Source organism: Saccopteryx leptura, chromosome 2 (assembly GCF_036850995.1).
Source record: "Saccopteryx leptura isolate mSacLep1 chromosome 2, mSacLep1_pri_phased_curated, whole genome shotgun sequence".
Lineage (NCBI taxonomy): Eukaryota > Metazoa > Chordata > Mammalia > Chiroptera > Emballonuridae > Saccopteryx > Saccopteryx leptura.
The window spans coordinates 138,739,851-138,758,593 of NC_089504.1; the positions used below are offsets into that span (position 1 = coordinate 138,739,851).

Below are 18,743 nucleotides of genomic sequence, written 5' to 3' on the forward strand. Positions count from 1 at the left end.
GGCCAGATAAATGGCCTCAGGGAGCCGCACGTGGCCCACGGGCCGTAGTTTGGGGACCCCTGAGATAGAGTCTTCAAGATTTTGTAGCATGTTTGTTTTTCTTAGAAAAGTAGTATAACTGTTTATATCAACAAAGCTTAACTCTACAGTATACCAAGGGAGGGTCTTTAGGTGTCTCTCTCTCTCTGTGCATATATATATGTATAATACCGGGTAAGGCAAAAGTAGGTGTACAGTTGTTCATATGGAAAATAATACAATAACTAATAATGACAAGAATAAACCTTCATGTACTCACAACTGTAAACCTACCTTTGCCCCACCATATGTGTATGTACACACACACACACACACACACACACACACTGGGGGTATCCATAAATACATTTACATTAGAACAATTAAAATTGGACCTTTAATAGTGACATATAAAATTAAAGGCCTTATCATGATATTGGAAAGTTATAGCTCAATGTCATATTGTTGAGGTAGATTTATTGACTGGCTAAAAACTCAGCCAAGACATTAGCTGGATGTTTGAAAATATTTGTAACAATGAATGTGACCTGAGATTCTAGAGATGTATCCAAATACTTCCTCTTGCTTGCACATACTGTACAGTATGTCATCTGATCCCAGGGAAAACACTGTTGGCAGCAAATATTAATCTCCCTGTTTGGGGCAGTTAAGTGACTGGCCAAGGTGACCTGTGGCAAAGGAGCATTGCAGGATGCAGACCCACTATTCTGTCACCACACAGTTGTCTTTCATTTATTCCTGGCTATTAATACTCTGACTCATGGACACAAAGCCAATTTAGAATTTAAAAACTATTTGTCTTGCTGAGACCTCTTCCCACTATTGCCTTTAAAGTGAGGGGAGGGTTAGCAGTGAAATCATCTTACATAAACTATGGAACTGCAGCTCTGTCTTCTGACAGTGAGAGGACGGAACCCGAGACCGGGCAGCACTGCCCTGAGGCACAGGTGTAACGTGTACAGTGCACTAATTTTCATCAGCGAGGTTTTAAAGATGGAGCCAACCCTTTATTTGGGGAAAGAAAAATAATCAAAGGATAATACAGCTGATTGAAGTAGAGCACAAAAGTCCACAGAAGACAATGGGGAGAACACTTTCATCATTTTGAAAGTGCCGATGGCAAAGTTTCTTTTAGATTGCCTAAAAAATTTCCAGGCTCTCTTTATATTTATATTTATAATGGGCATGAAACCACCTGTCCAGTGTTGCACTGCTGGCTGCCTTTGCAGATGACGTTATTAAAACATAACCACAGGCCCTGGCCGGTTGGCTCAGTGGTAGAGCGTTGGCCTGGTGTGAGGAAGTCCCGGGTTCGATTCCCGGCCAGGGCACACAGAAGAAGCACCCATTTGTTTCTCCACCTCTCCCCCTCTCCTTCCTCTCTGTCTCTCTCTTTCCCTCCCGCAGCCAAGGCTCCATTGGAGCAAGGATGGCCCGGGTGCTGGGGATGGCTTCATGGCCTCTGCCTCAGGCGCTAGACTGGCTCTGGTCGCAACAGAGCGACGCCCCGGATGGGCAGAGCATCGCCCCCTGGTGGGCGTGCCGGGTGGATCCTGGTCGGGCGCATGCGGGAGTCTGTCTGACTGCCTCCCTGTTTCCAGCTTCAGAAAAATACAAAAAAACCCCAACAAAACATAACCACAGACTTCAATATCTCTGATGCCATGTGTGTGTAATTTCAGAATAATCCAATCTGTTAAAAAATTTAAAAAAATTTGTTCATAATTTTAGTGAAATGACTAATTTAGGGAGCATTAGGATGCATAATTAATGTTAACATTGCCTAACGAGGTGGTGGAACAGTAGATAAAAGTGTCAACCTGGGATGCTAAGGACCCAGGTTTGAAACCCTGAGGTCAGTGGCTTGAGTGCAGGCTCACCAGCTTGAGTACAGGGTTGCCAGCTTGAGTGTGGGATCATCGACATGACCCCATGGTCACTGGGTTGAGCCCAAGGTTACTGGCTTGAGCAAAGGGTCACTGGCTCAGCTGGAGCCCCCCAGTCAAGGCACATATGAGAGGCAATCAATGAACTAAAGTGCTGCAACTATGAGTTGATGCTTCTCATCTCTCTCCCTTCCTGTCTGTCCTTGTCTCTCTTTTTCCCTTAAAAAAAAAAAAAAGAAAAAAAGGTTAACATAGTCTTCCTATTGTCCCATTTTATAGTTTTTGAGTTGATACACAGTTAGCAGATATTTCTAGGTATGAAGCAAATAAATGAAAAACTATTATGTGAGTATAACATAGTTACTGTTTTTGTCAATAATACAGACTCAAAAAAGGAGCAAACATGTTCAATGTATTTATTCTAAAACCATGTAGCTGAATCCACATATTCAGTGACTCTTTTTTGTCTTTTTTTTATTTTTAATGATCATCTGTCTATCCATGTTTCTAGTCCAACAATGGCCAAGTTTCTAAAGTGAACAACCACTGTGTGAGTGATTTTAATGTTTCAGAAGAGTGGTGCTTCAATAGACCACACAGAGGACATTCTGAAAGGCAGCGCATGGATTAAAAAGACGGCATTGGATGGCATGGCTGAGGGCTGAAAAATATCGAATATATTACTTATCTTGTTAATTATTAGTATGGTCTGAATTTGTTCTCCCTCAGTAACTAAACAACAAAAATAATGCTAGATATGAAGAAAGTCCTATTTGAGACCTAGTGAGAAAGTCTGCCCTTGATGTCTGGGTGCATACAAGTCAGGACTGCTTGTCACATTTTGCTCTTTATTCACATTTTCAGTCTATCATTGTAAAAAAAAAACAAAAAACGTGATAATGACAATGTTTTTTACTGCACTTGTATTTTGCGATATGGTCACATTACATCTAGACACTCTTGGAGACTCACCAATTTCATTGCACAGGGGAAGGTTCCGTGACAGATTCCTCAGCAGGGAGACTGCAGTCTTTTTCACACTTGGGTCACCAACATGCAGCATCTTCCGGGTGTGCTGCAGGCCATTTTCTTTCTGGACCACCGTCTGCGCTACCGACACCGGCATCTGTTTTGTAAGACACATCCTATAAATACGATCGCATTAGACTTCATGGTAATAGTAAGGTTCTGTAGATTACTAGAGCTTGAGCAAGGTGTTTTAAAAACCAGAGTTGCGATAAAATCAGCTTAAAGATATTGTCTTTAAATTCTCGTTGGGTTTTCAATTGCATTACTGGATAAAAAGAGTTTATGCAGTATTTTTAAATATAACACTGGATTAGCTACATCTTTTTGCATCTGTTATAGATAAAATGGGCCTGTCTTTTCCTTTTCTTTCTATTGATCCATCTGCCCTCTATTAACATCTTGAGCTCATCACTGTGAAAAAAACGTGATAAAGACAGTGTTTTAGAATCAATGTTGTACAAAGTGACATTATATTTATTGGTTGTTGGCTTACTCATTTTTCTCTGTTTTTCTTGTTCAAATTTTGGCATTTTATATATTTTAATAAACTTACTCATTTCTTAAAAGTCAGTTTATTCTTAAAAAAGACATTGGGCTTTTAAATAGATATGTATTGCCAGTTAGTTTATCTGTAATTCTATGCTTTGTGTCAGGCACTGCATATGCAAATTGCTGTTCCACATCCACTAGGAGCAAATCTCATTGGAAGAGGCTGGTCACCTATTTTCATGGCATCTGAGTTCTGACTAGATTCTTCCTAGCATTGATAAACCTCTAACAATACTGAGGCCTTATTTTCTGTGTTGCTAATGTTATAGATTTCTATTTGAAGCTATCTGAGGTCACCATAATTTCTGTAATTCATGACCATTCTTCAGGATGTATCTTCTCTGTTATCTTATTTAAACACTGCTTGTTTTCCCCCACCTCCTACAGATTGTTGTTCTTCTTACATTCTCCCCTGTACATTTAAGAACAGGGGCTCTTAAAATAGGGTCCAATATATACGGAGGGGACAGGAGATCCTTAAAACTACTTTTGCGTTTATAATAAACATTCTCAGGGAGAGGATCCATAACTTTTAGATACTCAAAGCCTCTTTGACTCAACAAAGCTTTAATAACCATTATTTTAGAATGTTTGTCTTTATCATAAACAAGTTATATTTTGTCTTTCACTAATTCACAAAACATTTCCACACTATCAGCTCTCCTCTGAGAAGAATCCTGCCTCCTGGAGAGGAGGCTATTTATTCTGTACAACCCCTATGTCTCGGGTACGGAGGTACATTTAACATGCCTCTCTTCCCAATGGCTCGTCTAGTATTTGTCTTCCCTCATATCTAAAACTCTGCTTTTTTGAGTCACTGACATTCAGCTCTATCACTCCCATAGCATTTCCTTTGTCATATCAAGACCTATTCGTCATTTCCCAACATCCACTGGGGGCTTCAGAGCCTGGCTCACAGTCTTCTCCACCGCCTATCCATTGCGGGCGACCACATCAAAAGTCACTGACCTTTAACTCTTCTGTACATGAGCCATGCACTTCTATGGTCACACAGAATCCATATCCACGCAGACACAGCTTGACTTTGAGAACATCAACTCCAATGTTAGACTCTGAACACAATTTCCTGTTCTCCTTGCTCTCTCTCCCACCATGTTCTTCCTTAGCCTTGCCAAGAACTCCTGCCCCTTCATCTCAAACTTTACCCCACACCTCACATTATCCATTCTCTCCTGCCTTTAAGTTCTTTCTTATTTAGATTAAGGTACAGAAACGATCACATCAAACACTAACTTTCTAATACCCTTAGCTCTTTTATCATTCTAGCTTTTTTTCACCTACCCCCTAAAACTGAAAAATTGATTTTATACTTGGTCACCATATATTGCGAAATGGTGCATTTGCAGGTTGCCACTTCGTAAATGTATGGTCTCCAATCTCCACCAGGAACCAAACGTTGCTAGTAAATTTGCTGTTTCTTAGACACCAGTGGGGATTTCTAAATCCCCAGAATGATCCTTTTGAAATTTGATCTTATTATATTCCACCTCAAGTTTAAATGCTGTGATGACTCCCGATTGCCTTCAGAATGATGTTGAAATGTCCTAGTATTGGCATATATAGTCCTTCACAGCCTGGCATCGTCTTTCCTCTCTTTCCTTGCTGTTACTCCTTAATTCTTTTTTTTTATTTTTAAGAGAGAGAGAGAGAGAGAGAGAGAAGAGAAGCATTGATTGATAGTTAAGTCACTTTAGTTGTTCATTGATTGTTTATCATATGTGCCTTGACTGGGGGACTCATACTGAGCCAGTGACTCCTTGCTTAAGCCAGTGACCTTGGGATCATGTTGCCCTGGGACCTCAATGCCCCAGGTCAATGCTCTATCCACCATACCACCACCATTACTTCCTAATTCTTTAGGTTACAACTATACTAAATTGTGTATCTCTACTATTATAGCATAAAATCTTTGAAAGGAGGAAATGTATCTTATCCATTTTTCCCCCTCAGTTCCTAGAATATGATAGGTCTTATATAAATGCTTATTGAAATGAACTGTATAAATAAATATGCTATCAAGTTTTCCTAAAGATTTACTATCATCTCAGAAGGCACTTGATAAGATGAGAATCAAGACGGACTAAAGTCACATATTATTATTGATAGATATGTGAATTCCAAACTGCCCTCTTTTTTAAAAAATTAATTAATTAATTAATTTTTTACAGAGACAGTGAGTCAGAGAGAGGGATAGACAGGAACGGAGAGAGATGAGAAGCATCAATCATTAGTTTTTCATTGAGCGTTGCAACACCTTAGTTGTTCATTGATTGCTTTCTCATATGTGCCTTGACCGGGGGGCTATAGCAGACCGAGTGACCCCTTGCTCAAGCAGGTGACTTTGGGCTCAAGCTGGTGAGCCTTGCTTGAACCAGATGAGCCCACACTCAAGCTGGCGACCTTGGGGTTTTGAATCTGGGTCCTCTGCATCCCAGTCTGATGCTCTATCTACTGTGCCACTGGCTGGTCAGGCTAGTTTTACAGACTAGAAATTATGTCATGATTTTATACTTACACTATATAATTATCTTTTAGGAAGCTATTCATTTCAGATTAGGTTCATTGCCATTGAAGGCATATGGCCATCAGTTGATCAGCACTATCTCAGTTATGAACATAAGGTTTACGGACTGGTTATTTTCTGGAATTATACGTAATGATTTGCTTTTCATGATTTTCTATCTAATCATTCCTTTTGGAAATTTATTCTTTGCTTTGATCATAAAATGATTATAAAATCAAGTATTCTTTTAATCACACAATCTAACAAAATTAAGAAAATTAACAATTATTCATAGAAGTCAAAATGATAATAAAAAGCATCTCATAAGTTATAAGAACAAAAGGTCTTTATAATATTGTTCCATGTTGCTAATCCTTTCTCCTATAAATCTTGAGGCAAGTTCAGTTCTAATGAGCTTGAGTATGCATTAATACTAGGTTAGAGTAGGCCAGCTTTCGGGGGACTGGACGGGTCTAAGGTTAGATAGATATGATTTTCAATGCCTTGACACATTTGGGGCAGTTATGCAGGTATCTCTGTTGTTTGGATTCCATGAGTGATGTTGGAGTGCAAGAGGCTAAAATCCAAGCTTAAAGGGTCTTGTCATAGTGAGCTATACTCGGATCAGAACAAGCTTAAATACACACACATACCACAATTTAATTTCTGACATTTTCATGTATGTTAGTAGTTAATAAGATGGCTTCTGTAGTTTGGGAAAGTCATAGAAATGGTGCTGGGAAACGTAGCTTGGGAAAACGAGAAGGTAAGAATGATAAATTAATGTCTCAGTGTCATTCAGGTCTCTTTAGTAGTTTCCCACTTCTATTTGTATAAAAGTACATTTGGCAGAAAACCAGATTAAAAGTTTGTTTGTATTCTTAACCATAGTGAAAGATAAATGTTGGCTTTAGTACTTCACAATTTTATTCAAAGCAGAGCAAGATTCTATGTAAATACATTAAAGAATTAATATGGTTTCTTGAAGAATAAATAATATTTTTGTGGTCTACAAGAGTGCTTTCCCCTATAAGGATGGGTACAGAGATTAGCCATACAATAAACTATTTTGGGGAAGCTTATTCTAATCACGTTATGACCAAAGCAAAGAATATAAGTTTAGATCAATAGTTAAATTATATTCAAAGAATATAAGTTTAGTTCAATAGTTAAATGCTATTATATTTATAGCATCCCGCCTGACCAGGCGGAGGCGTAGTGGATAGAGCGTTGGACTGGGATGCAGAAGGACCCAAGTTCGAGACCCCGAGGTCACCAGCTTGAGCGCGGGCTCAACTGGTTTGAGCAAAAGCTCACCAGCTTGGACCCAAGGTCGCTGGCTCGAGCAAGGGGTTACTCCATCTGCTGAAGGCCTGCAGTCAAGGCACATACGAGAAAGCAATCAATGAACAACTAGGGTGTCGCAAGGAAAAACTGATGATTGATGCTTCTCATCTCTCTCCGTTCCTGTCTGTCTATCCCTCTCTCTGACTCTCTCTGTCTTTAAAAAAAATAAATAAATAAATAAAATAATTTATAGCATCCCTAACTATGTGTAACTAGGTGCAAAAAAAAAAAAAAAATGAGGAAGGGAATAAGCTTTTACTGTTTTATGTATTTTGACTTTGCTAGTATAAATTAAGTGAGAAACAGCTCTTTATATTGTGTAATTGAATTTCTTGAACACAGAAGCACAGATGTCCCTTCCAATGCCATGCTGCAGTGGACATCTGTTGTGCTTGCCTGCCCAGCATTCATTAGTCCTTTTGGCAATAACACTGATTTTCCATAAGGTGCTACTTACTCCTTTACTATGCCAGTCCAGTCCAGTGGGTACAAGTGGCAGTGACCTTCTCCTGCTCCAACCCAAGTTCTGAAATTCACACGTAGACACATGACCCAGACCTGGCCAATCAGAACATCACAGACTCTTGGCCGCAGGTCCTGACTCAGAATGGGTAAGGGAGACTCATTCTCTGAGTTCTTAACGGAGCTACTGGGGGAAAAGTAATTTCTTTTCTTATAAGGACATTAGGCTGGATAAATGTAGCCTGAAATCTGTAGTGGCTACCTTTGCTACAACATGAAGAGAGCTGTTAAGAATGAAACCAACAAAGGAAAACAGAGCCCGGAGATAAGAGTCATGATTCTAACTGCTGGGGCACCTACGTCCCAATGACGAAGGGAAGACCCGTCCTGAGCTTCTCAGTTATATAAGCCAAGAAATCATTTATTATTTTATTATTATTATTATTTTTACCTAAGCCAGTTTAGATAGGGTTGAGATGTGTAACTGAAAGAGCCCTGACCAGTATCAGTCTGTATGAATTTTTCACTTGCAGTGGCTGGGCGGGGCGGAAGCTGAGGCAGAACGTTCTGGAATTCTGCAACTCTGGCAATTCCTGAGACCTGTCTTCACGGAAGTGAAAAAACTTTTGTTCTTACTTCACTGTCTCATGTCTAACCCTAATGTGGGTATGTCTCTAATGTCATTACTTTAAAGTCATAAAGCAGGCGTGATACTCACTGGTCCACTTCCTGCCGTGAGATTCTGGAGTGCTCCCAAAGACGCCTCCTGGGTGTAGCTTCGGACACTTTTGGCGATCAAGGACAAGTACATTCGTATCACAATGGAGTGCCACAGCCACTCCACACCCTTGGGGTTGCTTTTCTCCTCTGGCATGGGAACGTCCTGGTATTGCTTACCACACACAGGATAAAATCTGAAATTAATGCCTTTAAGGGATGTCTACAATTCTATACCCACATCAAGAGACTAGAAATACTGCCTAGTCTAGAGCAACTAATAGTTGGTATAATAAGAAGCCCCTGAAACAGAAATGAAAAGGCAAATATGTATGATGACTTCCAATCACTTAACTTTTAGCCCACGATGATGATTTCTCCCTAGCAACATCCCATGCCCCTCAACTTTACATTTCACGGAGAGAAAGGACTCAAGAATAAAGCATAGGCTGTCCCAGAATAGTGTTCAGGTTGCTGTTAAACTAAAAGCTAAATTAGGCACAAACTCTCTAAAGATAAGAAAACCAGGCCTCTTCCCTCAGAGTCCAGTAAGTGGTCTGGAATCACATCAGAATTCTAAATTGACTGGCTGTTCTCCTAGTTCACAAATACGACACTCTGAAGGGCAGGACAGGCCCCGCTCTTTGGGTTTGCAAGAAATGCCAGGACGGACAGTACTGCTTCCTATGGGTTTTGCCTTTAGGATGTCCAGAGTTTATTTTTATAATGTCCAAATCTGAACATCAAGGCTGTTTTTAATGTTAAAACAATTTATACACCATTGGCCATGTTGCATTAAGCCTATTTCCTAAGCTATAGAGCATAAAGCAGCTTGATTTAACAGCTAACAATGCAAATCAGAAGCCTGACTGCTTGGAACTGAATCCCATCCTCTCAACTAATCTGCTACATTATTTGGGGGAAGCTGATTAACCTTTCTGTACCTCTGTTTCCTCTTCAGTAAGTGAGGGTATTAATAGTATACACCTCGTAAGGACTAAAAAAACTCAAAATAACGTCTGATTAGGGGTGGGCCAAAATAAGTCTCTCACTGTTTATATGGAAAATAATACAATGATTAATGAATAGTAATACAAAAATAAACCCTGTGTTTCATGTGTACTCACAACTGTAAACCTACTTTTGCCCACCCCAGTATAGTCAGCACTCAGAAATATACTCACATAAACACCTTTTCTTTTGAAGCCCTCCCAACATACCTCTTTCACTTTCCTGCTTCGATTGCCAAAACACCCAATACTTTTGTTGTTGTCAGTCTGGATATTCCGGTTTTGAATATAGATACTCTGGGAATATTTCTCTGGGAGCTCTGTCTCCAGCTGGTAGGAGAGGTTATGAAGAATGCACACACAGTTCTCTGTGGCCTGAGAAAAGACATAAATATTGATCATATATATACGGACATCCCTTTTTTTCTTTTTTTTTTTAAATAAGACTTTATTTACTCATTTTACAGAGGGGAGAGAGAGAGAGAGAAGGGAGTAGGAGCAGGAAGCATCAACTCCCATATGTGCCTTGACTGGGCAAGCCTGGGGTTTTGAACTGGTGACCTTAGCGCTCCAGGTCAATGCTTTATCTACTGCGCTACCACAGGTCAGGCCAGACATCCTTTCTTAAGTGTGATCTCACAAGACTTATTAGGCTTTAGCTCTTACCAGGTTTCCTGGATGCTTGAACTATAGGGAGCTTGGGGGAGTGGAATGGGTATGGTTAGAAAGGTTAAGGCTAGATCATGAAAGGTCTACACACACGATAAGGAGGCTGAATTTCTTATAACTTTGTAGAGCCGTTCTAGTTTACTTTTCTAAGAGTATGTTTGTTCAGAATAATTCTGCATTTGAAATACATAACTTAGTAGTCATGTGGGGTTGGAAAACAGGGGGGAATGTTGTTTGTAGGGACCACTCAGGAGTCAGCTGTGATAATCAGTATAAAACTTCTACAAACTAGGACTGCAGAGGTAGTATTAGAGAGATATGGATAAACCAAACGGTATTTCAGAGGGAGAATTTCAGTAGATGAGGAATGGGGGGGGGGTAGTGCGAGATTTCTCAATTTCTATTTTTATTTGGTGGATGGTAGTAATGATCAAGAAAGATTATACAGAGGAGCACGTTTGTGGCATTTGGGCTCTTTTCAAATATCTACATAGAGTTGCTAAAAGAAATTTAGATCTGAAAAGGACAAAGCACTGGGCCTTCACAGATTTTAATATTTCTAAGCATGTATGGGAAATCTTAAGCTCAGTAAATGAGTAAATGAATAAAGCTAAACTCAAACAGGTACTTCAGAAATCCTCTGAGGAGTCTTAGACAAAGAGAAGTCCATATGTGAGAGATTTAACTCCCGCATCACCTTGTCATCTGGCTGGTAATCTGCAATGGTTCCTCGGACATAATGGACCAGCGAGTCAATCAGGCCGTCACACCTTCTCATCACTTTCCTCCCATCAGGGCCAGCTGAACTCATATTTCTATCAGGAAAAACAAAATGAAAGAGCATGAGACTTAAGCCATGTTTCCCACAGGCCTTTGTTTCAAAGCTTTACTTGATGTTTCTTTCTAGGGTTTGGCAAACTGGCAAATTTGTCAAAATGTAACAGACTTGTCCTGGGGTCGATATCAAATGGTTCAACGGCCATTAAATCTGGATATAACTTCTAACTATATTCACATAACATGTCATCATTAAAGGTCTTCTGTTTACTTCTTTCCAAACACCAAGGTCATAGCCTTGTTTACTTCTTCATCCCATTTTTGAGAGGTAAACATAGGAAGCAAAGATTTTGCAATTAAAAGAACAAATGAGCCTGACCAGGCAGTGGCGCAGTGGATAGAGTGTCGGACTGGAATGCGGAGGACCCAGGTTCGAGACCCCAAGGTCACCAGCTTGAGTGTGGGCTCATCTGGTTTGAGCAAAGATCACCAGCTTGGACCCAAGGTCACTAGCTCAAGTAAGGGGTTACTCGGTTTGCTGAAGGCCCATGGTCAAGGCACATATTAGAAAGCAATCAATGAACAACTAAGGTGTCGCAACGAAAAACTGATGATTGATGCTTCTCATCTCTCTCCGTTCCTGTCTGTCTGTCTGTCCCTGTCTATCCCTCTGTCTGACTATCTCTGTAAAAAAAAAGAAAGAAAGAAAAGGGTGTTAGGCTATATTATTTGGGGTTTTGTAGGTTTCGGTGTAAACTGTTATTGACAAATATTAAACCAGGTGTTCTAAAATGTGATGATTCTATCATGAAAATGGCAGAGAGATGTCAGGAAAAATGCAGGGTTTCACAGTGTGTTAGACCCAAGTCAAACACATAACCTATAAATATCTTTGCACTTAGTCTATTTCTAATTTTGCTAAGCCATGACACCTTTCTATAAACAGTAACTAAATCTACAAGTGGAGGTTGTTTCCTTATAGAGAATGAAAGCTTAGCTTATAAAGTAACGTATTTGGGAATCATGTTTCAGATTCAAATCATGTTTATATTGCCATGTTCCTTTAGATTAAGTTTTTCTTGTTAGCATTAACCATTTAAAAATATTTTTTTCCCCTAAAATGTTAACATCTTTGTCAATAATAATGGCGAAAGCACAATACCGTCTGCCAACTTCGACTGCTGAGAATGATTCCTAATACATTTATCAAACCAGTTCCTTATACTGGCAGACAGAACATTCAAAGCACATTAAAGACTTGTCTATAATGTCTCAGTGTCATTCTGGACAACAGAAGAACTACAATTCCGAGAAATATGGAGGTCTTATTTTCTTCATTTTAAAAATAAAATATTGAACTGAGTGATTTCAAAAAGACTTTATGCTCCCAAATACTACATTCAAGAACATTGAAGAACAAATGCCCAGCGTTATTGCAAGAAACAAAGGGAACCAGGGAGGAGCACAGAGCGCTGTTCTTGGTTCCCCTGGAGATCACATTTATAGGCTGAAACCGATGATGCCTGGCTATGCTTAACCCACAAAAATGCAATTTCATGACTCAACCTAATAGTTGAGAAGTTAAGACCACTACACCTAAAATGAAGGATATATTAACAGTTTAAAGGTTGTTCAATTGATACAATGAATTTTAGATTTCAACAAAATCTTATCTGTGACTTTGGTTCTCATTTGATATTTCTAATTAAACATTCATTTCCTTACTTTTTACTGTACCTGAATAACTCTGACACCTTCTCCATTAAAAAAAGACAATGAAGGGTTCATAAACTTAATGAAATCATTTTTATTACAGTTTATTCTCAAGAACTGACCACTGGAAACAAGATCCCCTATCTAATTTCTGAGCAAGTCCCCTTATTTTTTACACTTGGAAAAACAGAGCTCCAAAGAGTTTAAACTACTTTTCCTGGTGACAGTAAGTTAGCGGTAAAGTTGGGACAGGAGAGCTGCTCTTAATTCTGTGCCCTGGGTGGCTCCAGAGCAAAGTGCAGCTCATCTAACATTCATTCAGCCTGCCATTTGTTTAGCAAATACCATATGTCTCCAATTCCAAGACAATGTTATCATGTTTTAAAGCTTCCCTTTGAACTTTTCAACCTCTGGCTTGGAAACATGGCAGTGCTTTAAGATTGCTTTGACAATCAAAGGCCTGTCTTTCCCACTAGCTAAACCCCACTACATATCTCACAGATGGATGACTTAGCTTTGTTTAACTTCAGGGTGTTTATTTTGGGTGAGAACGGTCATTCAGTTTGGCAGTACTGACAGTTCACATGCACTAACTGTTGTCTTGTAGTCTGGCATTATCCAGACTCTACTTGCTTGAAATGGGACTTATCAGGGATTTCTGGCAGTTGATATCTTTGCTGACAGAAAGCGCAGAGAACCCACTGCTTCAGCATTTGCTCCTGCATGTCAAAAATAGTTCCTACCTCACTCAGCCACCCAGAAATACGAATGATAAGAATATATTACTTTATAGCACTACGTCCATGAATAGAAGTCATTAGTCAGAAAGGTATTTGTTACTGTAGCAACCAATAATTATTAGAAAATAATAGATCCATCTTAAAGTATTTTTCAACGGCTCATACTTCATTTTGTGGGAACCAGAGAATTAACATGGCTAATCTTAGGCAGAACTGACCCTTTTATAATGTATCCCCTGAATCCTGAGAAGAATTTACCCATAACTCTTTCCTATGTATAGCCCAAAAGAGGTTTAATATGGAAAAATATCTGAGTAAATGTGTGTGTACCTTTTAGGAAACTAAAACTGTACACTATTGTATACCAAAGTTTTTTGTTTGTTTGTTTGTTTGTTTTTTTGTGGCAGAGACAGAGAGAGTCAGAGAGAGGGACAGATAGGGACAGACAAACAGGAAGGGAGAGAGATGAGAAACATCAATTCTTTGTTGCAGTTCTTTAGTTGTTCATTGATTGATTTCTCATATGTGCCTTGAACGTGGGGGCTACAGCAGACCAAGTGATTCCTTGCTCGAGCCAGCGACCTTGGGTCCAAGCTGGTGAGCTTTGCTCAAACCAGATGAGCCTGTGCTCAAGCTGGTGACCTCAGGGTCTCGAACCTGGGTTCTCCGCATCCCAGTCAGATGCTCTAACTACTGCGCCACCACCTGGTCAGGCTATTGTAAACCAAAGTTTAAATGTAAAAACCAGGCCCTTAGACCTGGACTTGGAAGCTGTCCCCCTCTTCACATAAAGGCAGGATTATTTTGGAACTTTTAACCTCCACTGGGCCTGAGTAAGGGGAGACCAGCCTGATCTGTAACTTGTGTTTGAAGTTAAAATTTTTTCTGGTAATATCAATTGATTTGTAAGGGGTGGGAAAGACATAATCTGAACTCTGTACATCTCTGAATAAAAACTTCATGTACTTAGGAGGATTCAGGTGTTTTTTTCTGAAAGCAAATCAGTAAATCATGACTTTCCCCAGGACCACTCATACATTCCAAATGAGTGTCACAGTAAAAAGGCAGAAAGAAAACCATACTCTCTGGACCTTACTAGAATTAAAAGGAAGACGGGCACATCTTTAAGATTAGTGACAGTGTGACTAAACCTTCAATTCATATGGCACACAAAGAACAGACAATGTCAAATGATAAAAAGAGTTGCGGTTTAGTGTGTGTGTCTGTGTGCTAGACATTATCCTAGGTACTTTACAAATATCACAATCTGTGATTTTCACAAAATTCCTGAAATTAAGGTTCGCTAACATCTCATTCAGAATCTTGACCTGTGACTCTTGTTTACAATCAGAATGACTTGCTTCTAACAGGGTTTGTCCTGGCCCTTCCTTGTGTGCAGGTGGCTACAGGCAGGTGCCCCCTCAAACAGCCAGTCTGCCCGCACTGAAAGTCCAAGCCCAGCGATGGTCACCTGCTCCAGGGAAACAATGTGCTGACAGGCAATGTTTAAAGTAAAAGGGTATAACTATTTCCAGGACATGAAAATGGCAGACAATAATAGGAATGGAGTGAATCTTTTCAAGACACTTTGCCAACAAAATAAGTAATTCTAAGAGGCAGAGATCTTTTTTTTTTTTTAAATGGGGCCATTTCTACTTATACTAGGTATGGTTTCCTACCAACACACAATTTACGTGTTCATCGTATGCAAGACCTGCTGCACATGGGACCAGTCTTAAAGTTCTACCAGCACACTGAGACAGTGATCATCTCAATGCTTTTTAAAAACTGTGGGTACGTCTTCCTCTTCCCTAATAATCACAGGCTTCCTCATACTGTTATAAATTGTGCGTTTAAGGCCCCCAGTAGTACCAGTCAATTAAGTTCTTGGTCAGAGTCCATTCTAAGACCCAATAGGCACTTGATAAGACACTGGCAGATAAGGAGGCATCCTTCTTCCTCTCGTTATTTGAGATTTAGGTCTGTGCTTTTGTATAACTCTCAGCTGATACATATCAAACAGTTGGGCCTTGTCTGTGATTAACCCAGAGAAAGCAGGAGAGGCAGCCTGTGGTTGCATAGAACAAAAGGGGAGCCTCATTTGAACTGACAGAGCAATAGAAGTCTCTGCCCAAAGAAGGGCTTGTCTGTTATTCTGAAGTCAACATCAGATCCTGAGGGTATCCGCAAACATCAGCCAAAGTCAACTGTTATATCTGTAGACAGAAGGAACGCTGGAGGTAGAACAAAGCTCTACAACCTACACGTTTTGTTCCTCCCGGGACAAGGAACATTCACTGAACAAAGAGATGTTAGTATCTATTACACATCAAGAAACTAGAACGTGGAGGAGAAAATCTATCCTTGCAATCCTTTAGTTCTGCTTTCCTGAATTTTTGGATCTTCCAAAAGTATGCTGACGAGTCTATGCAGCCAGTAATCATCTGGTTGGTAGGCAACAGTCATTTCCCCTTGATTTAGCAAGCTGTTCAAGGTAGAGTGCCAAGTTCCACTTAAAATCAATTATAAACAGCAAATGAATTTCTAAAATATGCCCAGAAGCCACTGGAACTTGAGCAGCTGTTCTTGACACATCAAGTAGAAGTTTAGGATGCCAGACTAGGCTTGATGGAGAGGCTCAAGACCTAGAGTAGAACAGTATACTGCTTTGATAGCCTGCACCTCCGAGGCAGGGAGGGTTTTAACCACAGCATAGCAAGAAAGTCTTCAGTGGCATCCAAATATCTCAACCTACTCACGGGTTTTTTTTTTAATATAATGATGAATTAAAAAAATATTTAATAGTAGTCTGACTGTGATGATAGTTTCTACGTTTTTTGTAAAAAAGACCACCATAAATTGTAAGCTATATGCAGATTTTCTTTTTAAACATAAAGAAATTTTTTAAAATCTCTGACAAAGACATTTTTGGGAATTCCTTTTTCTTTTCAAGACTCAACTCATTAACTGATGAGGAAAGACAAGCAAATATAGTCTTCTTGATATAATAAAAGTTATTCTTCTGTTTCCTGATTCTTCTTCTTCCATATTTTCCTTATTCATGTATTTTTAAAATAATTATCCCAGGTCTGGGCCCAAACTAGGCAGTCAATATTTATGGACCGATAAGTAATAACAAAGAGTTTTTTTGGCAAAGAGAAATGTCATGTTTTCTGGGAAGTACATCTTTTTAATCTGGGTCCACCTGCGAAAGCCATGAATAATAGGGTAGTGGAAAATTTAGTCTGAAGAGTGGGTACCTTTGCAAGCGAGGTGGTTGTAGCTGTGCTGCTTGACAATTCCAACGAGACACAAACTCTCAGAAACATTGGGGTCAGAGAGCAGAGAAGGGTTAGCAGGTAAGCACGGCTGCTTTGTTTTGTTTGATTATTTGATTTGTTTTCTTCACCAATTTAATTATTGTTAAGAGATTTCAAAATAATGAGCTAAAACCTTTGAGCAATCATTTTGTAAAATTATGATCTAATTTAGCCATTTAAATACCTCTTACACTTTTTAAATTTACTTAAAGAAAGTTTACAAAATAATTCATTAAAACATGTTTGTTTTTGTATGTCTAAAATAACCAATTTATAAAATGAGATTATGACTGACTGTGTAACATTACTAGAAATACTGCCAATTCCATTATTTATATTTACATATCAAATGTAAAGAGTTTAAGTAATTAACCACATAACAGGTTGAAGTTCGTGATTCAATAATTGCCTTTATATTTCTAGAAAAGTCACTCTTCAGAGTGAACAATATGGATACTTCTATCAGGTTTACAGTGTTTCAGCTAACATTCTTATAGTTTTATGTTACATATTTTCTCAGAAGTAACTAACCATGATTAAATTAGAAAAAAAGAACAAACTTACAGACACAGACAACAGCCTGGGAACTGCAGGGGGAAAGAGGGCTAGAGGGAAGTGGAGAAGGTTAAAAGGAGGACAGACAGTGATGGAGGGACACTTGATTTGGGATGAACACACAATACAATATACAGATGAGGTATTGTAGAACTGTGCTCCTGAAACCTGTACAATTTTATTAACCAAAGTCACCCCAATAAATTCAATAAAAAATTTTAAATGATTAAAAAAAGAATGTAGATTCTGGATATTAAGCTTATATTCTTATAGAAAGAAAAACAGGCCTGGGCCAGTTGGCTCAGTGGACAGAGTGTCGGCCCGGTGTGTAGATGTCCTAGGTTCTATCCCCAGTCAGGTCACAGAGGAGAAGCAACCATCTGCTTCTCTCTCCCTCCCTCTCTTCTTCTTCTCTTCCTCTTTTCCTCCTACAGCCAGTGGCTCAAATTAGTTTGAGCATCAGCCCCTAGCACTGAGGAGAGCTTGGTTGATTTGAGCATTGGCCCCAGATGGGGGCTGCTGGGTGGATTCCAGTTGGGGTGCATGTAGGAATCTGTCTCTCTATCTCCCCTCCTCTCACTTAATTAAAAAAAATAGTTATTTGATATCAGGTGAATTAGACCCTCATTTAATCAATTATCTTCTTAATTATCTAAATAATAATCTGGGATAATGTATAGGTTAAAACCAAACAATTCCTTTTCTGTCATGAGTATTCAGAATAAGTGGTGAGTGAGCAAAGGTAAATAGAATGAAAATGGATAATTAAGGAAATGTAGAATCAGTAAAGTTCTGAAGTCTGATATTCAGAGAAGCATAAAAAAGTGAAATTTTGCCTGACCAGGTGGTGGTGCAGTGGATAGAGCGTCGGACTGGGATGCAGAGGACCCAGGTTCGAGACCCCGAGGTCACCAGCTTGAGTGTGGGCTCATCTGGTTTGAACAAAAGCTCACCAGCTTGGACTCAAGGTCGCTGACTCAAGCAAGGGGTTACTTGCTCTGCTGAAGGCCCGCGGTCAAGGCACATATGAGAAAGCAATCAATGAACAACTAAGGTGTTGCAACTTGCAATGAAAAACTAATGATTGATGCTTCTCATCTCTCTGTTCCTGTCTGTCTGTCCCTGTCTGTCTCTGTAAAAAAAAAAAAAAAAAAAAAAAGTGAAATTCCGTGTAACAATGATTTTTTTGCATGTGTGCTGTAATTGATAGATAGACACTCTCTTTCCAGAGAATGGCTAGTATAGATATTCAAAACAATTTGCCACTAACCTCATGGCTAATTTAGAACAAGACTGATAGTTATAGCTTTTCTTTCTAAAGGTACAGTTTGCTTTAACCACTCCCCATCCCAGCTAGATTTACTGATAGGTGACAACAGAAATTTCTTTTAAGACAGTTAAAAATT

General features: G+C 39.3%; 1 protein-coding gene across 1 annotated transcript in view; it reads right to left on the bottom strand.

The window, feature by feature from the left end:
- Window positions 1-18,743, bottom strand: part of PKP2 (plakophilin 2) — a 99,524-nt gene that overhangs the window by 18,131 nt on the left and 62,650 nt on the right. The window contains exons 7-10 of the mRNA XM_066368940.1: window positions 10,930-11,047; window positions 9,774-9,938; window positions 8,555-8,728; window positions 2,898-3,051 (exon numbers count right to left, since the gene is read on the bottom strand). Coding sequence (XP_066225037.1) covers window positions 2,898-3,051; window positions 8,555-8,728; window positions 9,774-9,938; window positions 10,930-11,047 — 611 coding nt within the window. The remainder of the gene's footprint in view (window positions 1-2,897; window positions 3,052-8,554; window positions 8,729-9,773; window positions 9,939-10,929; window positions 11,048-18,743) is intronic.